The sequence below is a fragment of the Chiloscyllium plagiosum genome, chromosome 23, assembly GCF_004010195.1.
Source record: "Chiloscyllium plagiosum isolate BGI_BamShark_2017 chromosome 23, ASM401019v2, whole genome shotgun sequence".
Lineage (NCBI taxonomy): Eukaryota > Metazoa > Chordata > Chondrichthyes > Orectolobiformes > Hemiscylliidae > Chiloscyllium > Chiloscyllium plagiosum.
In genome coordinates, this window is record NC_057732.1 from 39,776,235 (window position 1) to 39,793,138 (window position 16,904).

The 16,904-nt window shown below is 41.4% G+C and overlaps 1 protein-coding gene across 2 annotated transcripts in view; it reads right to left on the reverse strand.

The window, feature by feature from the left end:
- The window catches only part of ube2h (ubiquitin-conjugating enzyme E2H (UBC8 homolog, yeast)), a 70,311-nt gene that overhangs the window by 18,490 nt on the left and 34,917 nt on the right, over positions 1 to 16,904 (reverse strand). The window contains exon 1 of one of the 2 annotated variants that reach the window (XM_043714008.1): positions 14,425 to 14,446. The exons of the other annotated variant lie outside the window; for it this stretch is intronic. Within the exon in view, the coding sequence (XP_043569943.1) occupies positions 14,425 to 14,434 (10 nt within the window). The 5' untranslated portion in view covers positions 14,435 to 14,446. Of the gene's footprint in view, positions 1 to 14,424; positions 14,447 to 16,904 lie in introns of those variants that run through there. 2 annotated transcript variants of the gene reach the window in all.

Genomic DNA, 16,904 nt, shown 5'->3' on the forward strand with positions numbered 1-16,904 from the left:
CCAAAATCCTTTTTTTAAAAATGGCTAATAAAACTTTCTACAGCATAGACCGACGCATGAAACTTAGCTCAAATGTTCAATCCAGCAATGTTTAAACTGAAAATCAGAGTGGTTTAAGCAAATTAGTTATGCTTCAAATGCTGAGCTAAGACAGACAAGGAAAAGTTTTTTTCACCAACCAAATACCCGAACATGATTGCAGAGGCTTTTGCCAGCTTTCAAACCTTAGAAAGGAGGAAAGGTAACATCAGCATGGCAAACACTAGATTTTCATACTACATGATGACTGTGGCACTCTTAGGAATTCTCCTGTCTCCACTCCAGCCTCGATGCTGGAGGGCAAGAACAATCTCATTACCCAAGTTAATGCAATTTTCAAAATCATTTCTTGCCCTATCTTTTAAGATTGGTTCATGACTGGTATTTGAATAGAAATTCTGATGAAATAGTTCAGCTAACCAACAGTAGGTTATTTCCTATGGGGGAACACTACTATATAGCCTGATCACATCCTTAACTGGCACAATGGGAATTTCCCTTTCTAGGTGTGAAGTGAGCAGAAAAAAGCAGAAACCCAAATCTTGGTGACTAGCATCCAAAATGATGCTTGGGGTGCGATCAGCAAACAACAGAATTACAGAACAAGTTCAAAATCTTGACAATTACACAGTTCACTTCTATAATCAGGTCTATAAAACCTACATTTATATAGCACATTATCAGGTGTTTCAGGGAGGCAGATTTGAGAACGAGTGTATGCACAACAAGTTCCCATTAATGATGGATGAACTGTCAGCATATAGTCCTCCAAGCTCTACAAATTTCATACATCTCAACTGCTACCACCATAGACTGGCAAATTACCAGTAAACAGTCAGTACTTCAAAGGAATATTCCAAAATGTTTTGAATATTATATAAAACCTTCCTCTCTCTTTGATACTTCTGATTAGGACTGATGACAATATAAATTATATACATATTCTCCATACTGTGTGCCTTGATGTTTGCCATATCTATATTCATCCCAGGAATAGAGAATCTAATGACAGCTATTGCAAAAGTTTCACGACTAAGTGCACCATGCAGATTGAACTGAAAATAACAAGATGACCTGTTTGATTCCTACTCTGAAGAGATTACTTGACCTCAACCAGTGGTTTCACTAAAGGTGTAGGCAAAGAAAGGTTAAGTGCAGGGGGACAAAAGAAAACAACCACTGTTGCAGAGTAATATCTGAGAACACGTATAGAGAAGTTTATAGGGACAAGATGGGAGTAGAATCATGGTTTGGGCATGGTTCCTTCCCTGCCCAAACCTACGTTAACAGTATTTTCAGGACAGAACAAAGAACTGGTCTGAAGAATAAAAGGGATTATTATGTATGCTGCATACTGCAGAAAAGTCTTTTTTTCAGGAATTATCCATGGTAGCATACTTAACTTGAGGGAAGTTTTGTTTTGAGAGAGAATGCAAACACAAGCCAATGTTTCAAAATGCTAAGTACAATTTCCCACCACCTTAGTTCACTTCTGCTAATGCAGAATATCAATTTCACAAATTGAACTACCTGACCGATGCCTCTGATCTCATTCCTCACATATTTACTTGAGATTTTGAAAAGTAATCAAATTACAGGCCATGACAATGGGTGAAACAGAATTCAACTGCTTAAAAACTACAGTTAGAGAATTCACTAGTCACTAGACAGATTTTCTGTAATTACAAGAAACACTTACGAACGCCAATATATTTCAGTGTGATACTTTTTTTATGATGAAGTTGCTAAAATTGTACTTTATATTTTCTCTGTACCATTCCCACTAGAGCAGAGCTTCTCTACAGGACCAGCAGGAAACTGTTCAAGCTGCATCACTTCCAGTTCACAACCAAGGCCACCCCAACTTCCACTGAGCTATAGTGTGCTTATAGGCATTCATGAGTGCAAAGAGGCAGAGTTTCTAGTGTGCCAGAGCAACATTTGGCAATCTCAAAATTGACATTAAGCTGGTCTACAGGACAGCAATGTTACCAATCCTCCCACATGCAGAGGTGATCAATGTACAGCAGATACCTGAAATTAAATATATCCTCCACAAAATTTTCAGGATAGCCATTCCAACAGTGTCGTCTCTCAGGCCGACATCACCAGTACACTGGTCATAACCAGATTCTGTGTTGGGCAAGCCACATCATCCATATGCCTGATGTAACATTTGTAATCTGATTTGAGCTTTGTCACTCCAAACACTTCAAGGACTTTCTCAAAACTTTCCCAAAACTTTCCTCAAAAGAAAAAAAGCAACCACACTGGCTTGAAAGAATCTCTAGCCAAAGACTGTCTAATTTGAAAAAGCATCCATGAAAGAGTGAACCATTTAAGCATCCTTGCCAGGCTTAGTTGGAGAACAAGTGCAAACAGAAGGAGCATGGGAAACAGCAAGCATTTCACTTACTCAGGCAAACATCATTGGCTATATTGGTAGCAAGACTTGCAGATCCGAAATTGGACTACTAAGCCACCTCGGCACTAAGAACACTCGAGTGAAAGAAAGTCATCTTCACAGAATCATAGATGTATAGCACAGAAACAGACCCTTTGGTCCAACTCATCCATGCCGACCAGATATCCCAACACAATCTGGTCCCATCTACCAGCACCTGGCCTATATCCTTCCAAACTCTTCCTATTCATATACCCATTCAAATGCTTTTTAAATGTTGCAATTGTACTCGCCTCCACCACATCCTCCACCCCAGGCAAAAGACCTTGTCTATTTATCGTATCCATGCCCCTCATGATTTTTATAAACCTCTATAAGGTCACCCCTCAGCCTCTGACGCTCCAGGGAAAACAGCCCTAGCCTATTCAACCTCTCCCTATAGCTCAAATCCTTCTGAATCCTTTCTGAACCCTTTCAAGTTTCACAACATCATTGCACACAATATTCCAAAAGTGGCCTAATCAATGTCTTGTACAGCCACAACATGACCTTCCAACTCCTGTAATCAATACACTGACCAATATAGGAAAGCATCCCAAGTGCCACCTTTGCTATCCTATCAACCTGTAACTCTACTTTCAAGGAGATATGAACCTGCACGCCAAGGTCTCAAGTGATTGAGTTAAATGGCAGCAGGACTGAAACTTAACTTGAAGCCATGGCGGTTCATTGGGGACAACACACAAGATTAGCCTGTTGGACATCCAGGAACTATCCTATTTGTGCTTCCACTGTACAATGGGGCCATGAGCATTTACAGTCCAAGTCATACAGCAAGGAAACTTTGGCCCAACTTGTCCATGCTGACTAGGTTTCCAAAACTGAACTAGCCCCATTTGCCTGTGTTTGACCCATATCCCTCTAAACCTTGCTTATCCATGAACTCATCCAGATCAATTTTATGTACTGTAATTGCACCCACCTCGACAATTTCCTCTGGCAGCTCATTCCACATGCACACTGCCATCTGTGTGGAAAAAGTTGCCCATCAGGTCCCGTTTTAAATATAACCACTCTCACCTTAAACCTATGCCGTCTACTTTTGGGCTCCTTGGGGAAATCACTTTGGCTATTCACCTTACCTACACATTATTTTATAAACCTCTAAGGTCACCCAATAATTTCAAACATTCCAGGGAACAAAGTCTCAGACAATCCAGTCTCTCCTCATAACTCAAATCCTTCAGTCTCACTAACTTGCCTGTAAATCTTTTTTTGCAACCTTGCAAGTTTAATAACTCTTCCTTTGGCAGGATGACCAGAATTATATGCTGTCTCCAAATGTCACCATATCAATGTCTTGTATAGCCATAACATGACAATCCAACTTCTGTACTCAATGCACTAACCGGTGAAGAGAAATGTGCCAAACGCATTGTTTGCCACCCTGTCCTCCTGCAACCCTAGGTGTCTGTTTGACAATACTCCCCAGTGACCTACCATTATCTGTTTAAGTACTGCCCTGGTTAGTTTTACCAAATTACAACACCTCATTTATCTAAATTAAACTCCATCTGCCATTCATTGGTCCACTTGATCAAGATCCTGTTGTACTTTTAGATAACCCTCACTGACCACTACAACTTTGTATCATCCACAAACTTATCAACTATGGTTCCTATTTTCTCATCCAAATCACTTACATAAATGTCAAACAACAGTGGACCTGGCACCGATCCTTGCAGCACACCACTGGTCACAGGCCTCCAGTTTGAACAACCCTCTACCACCCTCTGTCACCTCCCGTCAAGCCAATTTTGTATCAATGTAATCAATACACAATTGGATGAGCAACAAAATAGTATTATACTAGACTTTTACTGCATCACTAATGCCAAATCCTTCTTGTGAAAGGGATTTTTTTTGTGTTTCAGCCAAACTTAAACACCAAGGATTGCTGCTCAATATTCAAGACAAACTCTTCCAAAAAGTCAATTTGGAAAGGGTGCCAACCCATAAATCAAAACAGACGCAGGAGTTGGTAAATCGAATGTTAGGAGCAGGTTTCAAGTTCTGAGTTATCTCTGAAGAAAACGACAAAGTACTTTTTGAGTTAAAGTATTACAATAGTTTTCTCCTGAGATCATGCAGTAAAAACAATGAAGTGTCTTATGGAAATATGAACATGGTGCCTCACAGACAAACATGTGGTTCCTCCCTAACTAGTTCACTGATGCTGGTTGTGGGATATGACTGTATGAATGAGACCACTGAGATGGAAGTCAGCAAATGGGACTATATCTGGTCAGTTCCCACCCAATGTGTCTTGAGAGAAAAGAGATACCAGCCAAGTCCTGAAGGAGCTAATGCAGCTTTGCAAAATTAGCTGCTCGAGGTTGGTTCTCTGGCTAGACGTGACATGTGGCTTCCATTAAAATAAATACTTTAATTTGCATGCAAAACATGCCCATTAGCAAAATAACACTGGAGTTGCCGTGAAGGATAGCTGGGCATGAAGAGTCAGTGCATATAAAAGGTGCAAAACTGAGGATATATAACCAGGATTGGCTATTTAGGGACCCCCACACCCCAGCTCCATCACCACCATCCACCTCAAGTACTTTTCTTGTCCCCCAATCTTTCCCCCACCTCAATAGTACAGATTGATCACTTTACTGCTATGTCCCAATTCAACTTACTATTTCAACACTGACAAAAATAGAAATTCCTGGAAAAGCTCAGGTCTGGCAGCACTTGTGGAGAGAATCAGAGTTAACGTTTTGGGTCAAGTGACCCTTCCGCAAAACACAATTTTGACAAAGGGTCACAACTCATTTCCAGTTTTCCCTGGTGCTGAGAAAGTTTGATTCCCCAAATAATTAAACTCATCATTAACTGTACAAAAAGCCAAGTGAACACAGACATGTTAGAAACTCATTGAGCCATACACTGTCAGATCTGACTTGGCTATATAAAATGCTATCAGGTTCTGCTGTCACCTGTCAAAACTGTTCAGAATTTCAGGTTAATTCTGGATCTTTCTTAACCGACATGCTGAATTTGGTTGTCAGCCACATCCTCGAATGCTTCTCGGCACGGTGGCACAGTGGTTAGCACTGCTGCCTCACAGCGTCAGAGACCCGGGTTCAATTCCCGCCTCAGGCGACTGACTGTGTGGAGTTTGCACGTTCTCCCCGTGTCTGCGTGGGTTTCCTCCGGGTGCTCCGGTTTCCTCCCACTATCCAAAGATGTGCAGGGTCAGGTGAATCGGCCATACTAAATTGCCTGTAGTGTTAGGTAAGGGGTAAATGTAGGGGTATGGGTGGGTTTCGCTTCGGCGGGTCGGTGTGGACTTGTTGGGCTGAAGGGCCTGTTTCCACACTGTAATGTAATCTAATCTAAATCTAAATCTAATCTAAATCTAAATCACTATCTAGATGGGTAAGGTTACACTTGCCTGGTTCCATGCTCAGCTATCCAGGCACAGCCAAAGAACCAGCTGTAATGCTTCCCCAAGAAACAATCCTAGTCTCTCACCTCCCCCTTTACTCCTATTTGCAGGCTTCCCATTGGCAACCTCATGAGCCTCGTGTCAATTGTCAACTTCCATTAATAACACCCAGCTTTGGTATCGAAGTCCAATTATAGCATCAGAAATTCTGTACATTTAATTGTGCAGTTAAGACAGATAAGTTCTTGATTAGCAAGGGGTTCAAAAGTTACAGGGAGAAGGTAAATGAATGGAGTTGAGAAACCTATCATCCATGATTGAATGGCAGAGCAGACTTGATGGGGTGAATGGCACGATTGGGTTTCTATATCTTATGGTTCTATGATCCAAGTTTAAATCACTAAGAATTGATAGATACATGATGGCATGCTGAAGGGTCAGACCTTGAGAACTATTAGAGAAGGTGCAAAAACTTATCTTACTCTTGGGAAATAAGGCAGGGTAGGTGACTGAGGTGTCAGTGGTGGAGCACTTTGGGGCCAGCAACCTTAATTCTATTAGTTTTAAAATAGTGATGGAAAAGGATAGACCAAAAATTGAAGAAAGGACAATTTTGACAGTATTAGGCAAGAACTTTCAAAAGCTGTGTGGGGGCAGATGTTTGCAGGACGGCTGGAAAATGAGAAGCCTTCAGAAATGAGATAACAAGAGTATAGTGATCTGTCAGGGAGAAAGGGAAGGCTGGTAGGTATAGGGAATGCTGGATGACTAAAGAAATTGAAGGAAAAGAAGGAAGCATATGTCAGGTATAGACAGGATAGATAGAGTGTATCCTTAGAGTATAAAGGAAGTAGGAGTATACTCAAGAGGGAAATCGGGAGGGCAGAAAGGGGACAGGAGATAGCTTTGGCAAATAGAGTTCAGGAGAATCCAAAGGGTTTTTGTAAATACATTAAGGACAAAAGGGCGATTAGGGACAGAATAGGGCCCCTCAAAGATCAGAGTTTAGATCAGAATGGTGCTGGAAAAGCACAGCCAGTCAGGCAGCATCCGAGGGGCAGGAAAATAGAAGTTTCAGGTAAAAGCCCTTAATCAGGAATAGAGGCAGGAAGCTTCTACACCCTGAAGGCTTCCTGCCTCTATTCCTGATGAAGGGTTTTTGCCTGAAACGTTGATTTTCCTGCTCCTCAAATGCTGCCTGACCTGCTGTGCTTTTCCAGCATCACTGATCTAAACTCTGGTTTCCAGCATTTGCAATCCTCACTTCTGCCCCTCAAAGATCAGCAAGGCGACCTTTATGTGGTGCCGCAGGGACGGGGAGGGGGGGGGAAAGATACTAAACAAGTATACTGCAGTGTTTACTGTGGAAAAGGACATAGAAGATATAGAATGGTGACATCTTGAAATATGGCCATGTCACAGAGAAGGAAGTGCTGGATGTCTTAAATTGCAAAGAAGTGGATAAATCCCCAGGACCTGATCAGGTGCACCCAAGCTCTCTCTAGGAGGCTAGGGAAGTCATTGCTGGGCCTCTTGCGGAGATATTTGTATCATCGATAGTCACAGGTGAGGTGCTGGAAGACTGGAAGTTGGCTAACGTGGTGCCACTGTTTAAGAAAGGTGGTAAGGACAAGCCACGGAACTATAGATCAGCGAGCCTGACGTCAGTGGTGGGCAAGTTGTTGAAGGGAATCCTGAGAGACATGACGTACATGTATTTGGAAAGGCAAGGACTGATTAGAGACAGTCCAACATGGCTTTGTGCGTGGGAAATCCTGTCTCACAAACTTGATTAAGTTTTTTGAAGAAGTAACAAAGATGATTGATGAGGGCAGAGCGGTAGACGTGATTTATATGGACTTCGACAAGGTTCCCCATGTTAGACTGGTTAGCAAGGTTAGATCTCATGGAGTACAGGGAGAACTAGCCATTTGATACAGAACTGGCACAAAAGCAGAAGATAGAAGGCAACGGTGGAGGGTTGTTTTCCAGACTGGAGGCCTGTGATCAGTGGAGTGCCACAAGGATCGGTACTGGGTCCATGACTTTTCATCATTTATATAAATGATTTGGATGGGAGCATAAGAGGTATAGTTAGTAAGTTTGCAGGTGACACCAAAATTGGAGGTGTTGTGGACAGCAAAGAAGGTTACCTCAGATTACAACAGGATCTTGATCAAATGGGCCAATGGGCTGAGACATGGAAGTTTAATTTAGATAAATGCGAGGTGCTGCATTTTGGGAAATCAAATCTGAGCAGGACTTATACACTTAATGGTAAGGTCCTAGGGAGTGTTGCTGAACAAAGAGAGCTTGGACTGCAGGTTCATAGCACCTTGAAAGTGGAATCGCAGGTAGACAGGGTAGTGAAGGCGGCATTTGGTATGCTTTCCTTTATTGGTCAGAATATTGGGTACAGGAATTGGGAGGTCATCTTGCAGCTGTACAGGACATTGGTTAGACCACTGTTGGAATATTGTGTGCAATTCTCGCCTCCTTCCTATTGGAAAGATGTTGTGAAACTTGAAAAGGTTCAGAAAAGATTTACAAGGGTGTTGCCAGGGTTGGAGGATTTGAGCTATAGGGAGAGGTTGAATAGGCTAGGGTTAGTTTCCCTGGAGTGCAGGCTGAGGGGTGACCTTATAGAGGTTCATAAAATCATGAGGGGCATGGATAGGGTAAATGGACCAAGTCTTTTCCCTGGGATGGGGGAGTCCAGAACGAGAGGGCATAGGTTTACGGTGAGAGGGGAAAGATATAAAAGAGACCTAAGGGGCAACGTTTTCACGCAGAGGGTGGTACGTGCTGGAATGAGCTGCGAGAGGGAGTGGTGGAGGCCAATACAATTGCAACATTTAAAAAATATCTAGATGGGTATATGAATAGGAAGGGTTTGGAGGGATATGGGCCAGGTGCTGGCAGGTGGGACTAGATTGGGTCAGGATATCTGGTCGGCATGGACAGGTTGGACTGAAGGGTCTGTTTCCATGCTGTACATCTAACTATATTTTTTCTTCAGATTGACATCAAAAATTCTTTTTCATTAGTATCTGAAGGGTTCACACCCTCTTCACACTGCACTGAGTTTGGTAGAGCAATTTGCAAACCTGGAAAACAATCAGAGACGATTGTTATCTGAAGTGCATGTGGGATGAATAGAAATTAAAGGGCAATCAGCAACAATTTGAAACAGACAATGTTATTAAATCCATAGACAATAGGTGCAGGAGTAGGCCATTCAGCCCTTCGAGCCTGTACTGCCATTCAATATGATCATGGCTGATCACTCCTAATCAGTGTCCTCTTCCTGTCTTATCTCCATAACCCTTGATTCCACTATCCATGAGAGCTCTTTCCAACTCTTTCTTAAACGAATCTAGAGACTGGGCCTCCACTGCCCTCTGGGGCAAAGGAATGTCTTTCCTCAAATTTGGAGACCAGAACTGCACACAGTACTCCAGGTGTGGTCTCACCAGGCCCTATAAGTTGCAGAAGCACCTCTTTGCTTCTATACTGCTTCTATACTCAATCCCTCTTGTTATGAAGGCCAGCATGCTATTAGCCTTCTTCACTACCTGTGCTGTACCTGCATTGACTGGTGTACAAGAACACCCAGATCTCTGTACTGCCCCTTAACCTAAATGGATTCCATTGAGGTAGTAATCTGCCTTCCTGTTCTTGCGACCAAAGTGGATAACCATACATTTATCCACATTAAACTGCATCTGCCATGCATCTGACCACTCACCTAACTTGTCCAGGTCACCCTGCAATCTCCTAACATCCTCATCACATTTCACCGTGCCACCCAGGTTTGTATCATCAGCAAATTTGCTAATGTTATTGCTGATACCATCTTCTATATCATTAACATATATTGTCGAAAGCTGCTGTCCCAGCACGGATCCCTGCGGTACTCCACTGGTCACTGCCTGCCATTCCGAAACTGAACCGTTTATCACTACCCTTTATTTCCTATCAGCCAACCAATTTTCAATCCAATCTAGTACTTTGCCCCCAATACCATGCACCCTAATTTTACTCACTAACCTCCTGCGTGGGACTTTATCAAAAGTTTTCTGAAAGTCCAGGCACACTACATCTACTGGATCTCCCTCGTCCATCTTCAGAGTTACATCCTCAAAAAATTCAAGATTAATCAAGCATGATTTCCCCTTCATAAACCCATGCTGACTCTGTCCTATCCTGTTACTACTATCCAGATGTACCGGAATTTCATCCTTTATAATAGACTCCAGCATCTTTCCCACCACTGAGGTCAGACTAACTGGTCTATAATTACCTGTCTTCAAGGGCCCAATTTTAGTCCTAACCATTTTTTTGCCTTGCACATACCTAAAAAAGCTTTTACTGTCCTCCTTAATATTCTTGGCCAGTTTACCCTTGTACCTCATTTTTCCTCTGCGTATTTCCTTCTTAGTCATCCTCTGTTGCTCTTTAAAAGCTTCCCAGTCCTCTGTTTTCCCACTTATCTTTGCTATGTTATACTTTATATGTTTCTTTACTTCCCTCGTCAGCCACGGCCGCCCCTGCCTCCTCCTGGGGTCTTTCTTCCTTTTAGGAATGAACTGATCCTGCAACTTATACACAGAACTATCCGCCATTGTTCCTCCACGGTCATCCCTGCTGAGGTATTGCACCATTGAACTTTGGCCAGCTTCTCTCTCATAGCTCCATAGTTCCCTTTATTCAACAGAAATATTGTCACTTCCGATTGTACCCTCTCCCTCTCAAATTGCAGATTGAAGCTTATTGTATTATGGTCACTACTTCCCAATGGCTCCTTCACTTCGAGGTCTCTGACCAATTCTGGTTCGTTACACAATACCAGATCCAGAATTGCCTTCTCCCTGGTCGGCTCCAGCACCAGCTGCTCTAATAATCCATCTCTGAGGCACTCCACAAAGTCTCTTTCTTGAGGTCCAATACCATTTTGATTCTCCCAGTCTACCTGCATGTTAAAATCCTCCATAACAACTGTAGTAACATCTTTGCGACAGGCCAATTTCAGCTCCTGATTCAACTTGCATCCGACATCCAGACTACTGTTTGGGGGCCTGCAGATGACTCCCAAGAGGGTCTTTTTCCCTGAGTATTTCGCAGCTCTGTCCACACTGACTCTACATCCCCTGACTCTAGGTCCCCCCGCGCAATGGACTGAATTATCTCCCTTACCAACAAGGCCACCCCACCCCCTCTGCCCGTCAGTCTGTCCTTACGATAGCACGTGTAGCCTTGAATATTCATTTCCCAGTCCGTGTCCACTTGAAGCCATGTCTCAGTTATCCCCACAATATCATATCTGCCAATTTCCAAAGGAGCCTCAAGCTCATCCATCTTATGTCTAATGCTTCGTGCATTCATGTATAGTATTTTTAATTTGTTACTGCTCTCACTCTTCCCATCAACCCCTATTTCACTCAACCTTACAGCATGATCCCTTTCCAAATTTTCTGCCTCATTGATACAGTTATCTTTCTTGACTTCTCTTGTTCTAACTTTCCCTTCAATTTCCTTTTTAAACATCCAGTTTGTCCCCTCCCCCCGCTACTTAGTTTAAATGTAGCGGTGTTGCAGTAGAAAACCTGCCTGCCAGAATGCTGGACCCTAACCTATTAAGGTGCAAGCTGTCTCTCTTGCAGAATTTATGCTTACCACAAAATATACCCCAGTGATCCAAGAACTTAAATCCTTGCTTCCTGCACCAGTTCCCCAACTACACGTTCCAGTCCATTGTCTCCCTGTTTCTGGCCACACCAGCCCGAGGAACTGGAAGCAAACCGGAGATAACCAATCTAAGCCAGTGAGGTTGTTTTGCTCGATTCTGACAGTTAAGGATATAAGTAATATCAGGTATAAGTGCTACTCCCTCATACAGCCATATATTGAACCAAAACTCAATGTATTTTAAATACTGGAGCTTTTGACCAGGCTAACATGAATATCTTTGATACATGATCTGGTCGCCAATGCTTAACTAACTATATTTGCACGTCATAACTACTTAAAATTTATCTTTGCCTAAAATATGGTAACTTTACTGGAACCACTGAACAGTTTACAAAAAGAATAGAGCAGCTTTTGTCTCAAAGCAACTTTAGGACCTACAGAAACAAAAACCTCCCAAAAGCAACTTTACTCCAAACTTAAAAGTCAGTTTTTGAAAAAAAATATTTACAGTCAAACTCTATCACCAAATTGCTGACCCAAAATTAAGCTATGACAAATAAGCAAGCATCTCCATCAGAAAAAGATCAAGATCCATGATCCATGGTGGCTAGCACTGCCACCTCACAGCACCAGGGTCCCAGGTTCAATTTCTGCCTCGGGCAACTGTCTGTGTGGAGTTTGCACGTTCTCCCAGTGTCTGCATGGGTTTCCTCTGGGTGCTCCGGTTTCTTCCCACAGTCCAAAAGATGTGCACGTTAGGTGAATTGGCCATGCTAAATTGCCCGTAGTGTTAGGTGGATTAGTCAAAGGTAAATATAGGGGGGGTGGGTTTCTCTCCGGAGGGTCGGTGTGGACTTGGTGGGCCGAAGGGCCTGTTTCCCCACTGTAGGGAATCTAATCTAATCCCCCAAAACCTAACTGTAAATTTCCATTTTAAGAAACATTCCAAATAAAATACTTTTAGACAAAGAATATTTGGTACACCAGGAAATTAAGCAGTATCATGAACTATACATTTTCAGTCCTGGTTCTCTTCAAACTCAGTCTTGAAAGATGGGATGTTAGTCTCCTGTTTGCTGGTTGCTAGCATCACCACCTTGCACCCCAATTTCGAGCGAGTACAGGTACACTTGGACCCATTCTAGCCACTTCTGATTCAGTTAAAACAACTGTGGATTCAAACTAAATGTTTGTGTTCAACACATAATTTAAGCTGAGACTTGCAGGCAGTACTGAGGGATTGCTACATTGCCAGAGATGCCAACCTTCAGATCAAACTTCTATTGGGACATTAAAATAACAATCCTTACCATATGAACAGCAGAGAATACTTCACAATAACCACACACCATAATAGCTCATTCCTGCAGCCTTTTTATGAAACAAATTGACAGTTATGCTCCCCTACAGAACAATGATTGGACTTCAAAATAATGAACTGCATACCAAGCACTAAGTACAGTAGTTGGAGAGCTGTATTGTGAGCGATCACAAGCAAATCAGAGGCATGAAATGATTGGTTCAAATGCAAAAGTAAAGTATTGTTCTCGGACTCCCAAGGGATCGTTCCGTAGTGGGTGGGACAACGTACACAGGAACTTCCCTCTATTACCTGGAACAGCTTAAATGAGAAAATGTTGCAATGCCTGTACCAAAGGCCTTCACAGTGATTTCTAAGAAAGTTGCATTTCAAAATTAAAGACATTTTCATATAAAAACAGCTAATTCAAAGTTAAATATTTATTTAAAGAAATCAGCTGAGTCTGAAAGCATGAAAGGACTGCATTAAACTGATTGCATACATAAAGTGGCAAATCAGTTTCCACAGCATCAATCTGTTACAGGGGAGGTAACAGCCTTACTTCAGAAATAGCTCATATTCAACAGTGTGTGTTAAGGTTACAAACGGAGTAGATTTGTTTTGATTGGGGGAGTCATTCCCACAAACTGGAGGCAGGTCAGAATATAACAAAATGATTGCAGCAATACAGTCCTTCCTCATCCGAAAAGGATGTTCATATAGAAATCTGGCATTGGCTAGGATGCCTCTGCAATACGCTACAGCTTGACATTCTGGCAAACAACACTGACAGCTTACAAACTATTCTTGCTACAACCTCCACTCACAGTCCAACATTAATGAATTTCAATGGCAGTGACCCAAAATGGCACATGCCAAAAAGTTAAATAAAATTGCCAGGTGGCAATCAAATCTAAAGAAAACCAGAAGAAATCTAGGATAAAGCAACAATAATAGTACATAAATATTCATCACATTACACAGTCTACAATTCACCAACATGCTATTCAACATAAAACATCTTTGCCAGCATTCATGCTCCATATGAGTCTCTATCTACTTTGAATTAGTGAATCTGCACATGACAATGAGATGAAACAAGGGTGTTACAGTAACTTCCTTTTGTTCATTCAAGTATTTTCATTTTTCTGTTAGTTTTGCTTGCATGTCAATCTCAACTCCTACTAGCTTTCACTTGTTGAGTATGGGATCGATTAAAAACAAAAGTACTCGATTTTCAAAATTGACACATACCAGAAGGACAAATCAAAACAGATTTCCATATACTCATTCAACCTCAAAGTTCACTTTCAATACTTAATGAAATCAGCCAATTGATTACGAGGAATAACAAATATCATGCCTATCATCTTACAAGGAAATTAGTAGCTCTTGCAGCTCTCGTCTCACTGACGTTTTATTGTTAAATAGGTAGTGCAGAACTCAACAGCAAGGATGTCATAATAGAGATAACCGATTATTTGATGCAGTTTTTTGTTACAATATGAACTGCAAATATGACAAATTATGTCTATTTACCTATTTTCATTCTCTGCAACTGTGACAATGGTGCACTGCAACTCACTGTTCTCTCTGCAGTTTAAAAAGAATTAAAAGGTCAGAAGATTGCCATTATTTAGTCATTCTGAGAACAAAGAATCAGGAGAAACAAATTAGAGCATGAAAAGATAGCTGGAAATGTAAAAATAGGTAAGAGTTTCTACAGTTATCTAAAAAGGGAGGGAGAACAGAGTAAAGCGAGTGCCCATCTTCTAGAGAGAGATGGAGTTTATAGTCGATAAGGAAATAGAAGACGAAATGAATAAATATTTTGTTTGTTTTCAGAATGGAGTGTACAAAAAATTACCATTATATTGTAAATCAAGAGGTGGAGGGAAAGAAGAGGTTTTGAAGCTACAATCACAAGGGAAACAATAGTGAGCAAACTATTGATAGAGGTGCAGGCTGATAAGTCTCCAGGTCCAAATGGATTTCATCCCAGGGTCATAAAAGCACAGACTAATCAGGGATAGAAGCATTGCCATTAGTTTTGAACAATTCCTTAGATTCAGCAAAGTACCAGAGTTGAAAAGTAGTTAATATAACCCTTCTATTCAAGATGACAAGGAGGTACAAAACAGGAAACTGCAGCCCAGTAAGTTTCATGCCTGCCATGGAGATCGTGAAAGAGGTTACAGCTGGGCATTTGAGAAACTTAAGGCAATCTGGAAGAATCAGTATGGCTCGATCAAAGGGAAATTATTTTAATTAACTAGAATTCTTTGAAAGAGATACATGTGCTGTGGATTAAGGGGAGTCTGTAAATGCATTGTACTTCGATTTCCAGAAGGCATTAGTCAAGATGCTACAACAGAAGTGGAGGGAAATAAAAGCTCATGGTGTCAGAGGTAACATGAGCAAGGACCTAATATTATCTGGCTGACAAAACAGAATATATAAATACGCCCTTGTTTGAATGGCCAGCTGAGTGGAGTAGTCTGCGACAGTCCTGGAGACTCAGGTATTTATGATTCACATTAATGACTTAGCGGAGAGAAGTGGACAACACAAAGGCAGGTAGAAAAGTATGCTATGAAGATGACAAAGAGGTTGCAGACATATTGATAGAATGACGAGTGGACAAAAGTCTAATAGACCATAATGTGAGAAAATGTGAAGCTGTTCATATATATGTATCAGGAACACATGTGCCATTTGGACCATTGAATCTACTCCACGATTCAATAAAACCACCTGTTAGGGGTTGGATCCGATGTTCCCATCTACCTCAAATCTAATCTTTCATTTACTTGCTCAACCACTTCCAGCTTAAAAGATATTCTATACCCTCAATTCCATCACCTTCTGAGGCAGAGTTCAAAAGTTGCACAATGCTCAAACCATTTTGCTTATCTGTCCTAAAAAGGTCATCCATAATTTTAAAATGTTGTCCCATAATTCTGGACTCACCCGAGTCTCAATAACTAGGTATGGAGGTACAGCAAGTAGGCCAATGGGACTTGATTCTTCATTAGGAGTGGAGGCAAATATAAAAATGTGATCATATGCTTCAGTTATATTCGGTGAGATCCCATTTTGAATACTGCTTGCAGTTTTGGTCTCTCCAAGGATTATTTTAACTACACTGGAGGTGGTTCACAGGAGGTCTCTAAATGAATAACTGGAATGCATCGGTTGTCTTATGAGGACACACTGGACAAGCCAGGCCTATTTCCACTGGAGTTAAGATGACCGAGGGATGACTGAAGTGAATTGTAATTAATCCATATTTCTTTGGAGTATTAACTAGGAAAAATGAAAGTTTGGACAGTGTAAAGAATGAACCAGGCGGTTTTTTTTCCCCTCAACTCCAATGTCAAAGTTAGAAGCAAGTATTGTTTACTTTTCTGTTATACATTATGTAACTTTTGGAGAAGCTGGATATGATATTTTGAGAGACAAGCAGGCACCAGATGCCTCTGAACTGAAAACATCCACAGCTTGGAATGAGGGGGCAGATGCAGGCAGGCCTCAAAAAAGCCTAAAAGCTAAGACAGGTGTCTCAACCTTTCATGCAGAGTCAAAAAAAAGACAAGATTCAGATTCTGGCAAGTACAAGTGAAGAACAGGATCCAAATGACCAGCTCCTGAATTGAGGACAGTCTATTGATAACATGACTTCACTGCCAAAGACCAAAAGAACTATCAGATTCTTGATCAACAGAATTTCTTCTTTTTTGTCCATACTTTCAACTCTTGATATGCCTGCAGAGCTGTCTCCTCTTTCCAAATCCATTCGCTAATGCAGACATTTGAGGTTTAAGATAATATAGTTGAAATCAACATACTAGTAACTAGTGGAATTCGAAACACAGACAGACCATGTGATCATATTTAATGGCAAAGCAAGCTCAAGAGGTTGAATTGCCTATTTTTGCTCATATTTTACGTTTCTATGCTTGCATCAAGTTCCTCCAATGCCTCTGCTCTGCAATAAAGCATAGTGAGTCTATTCTATT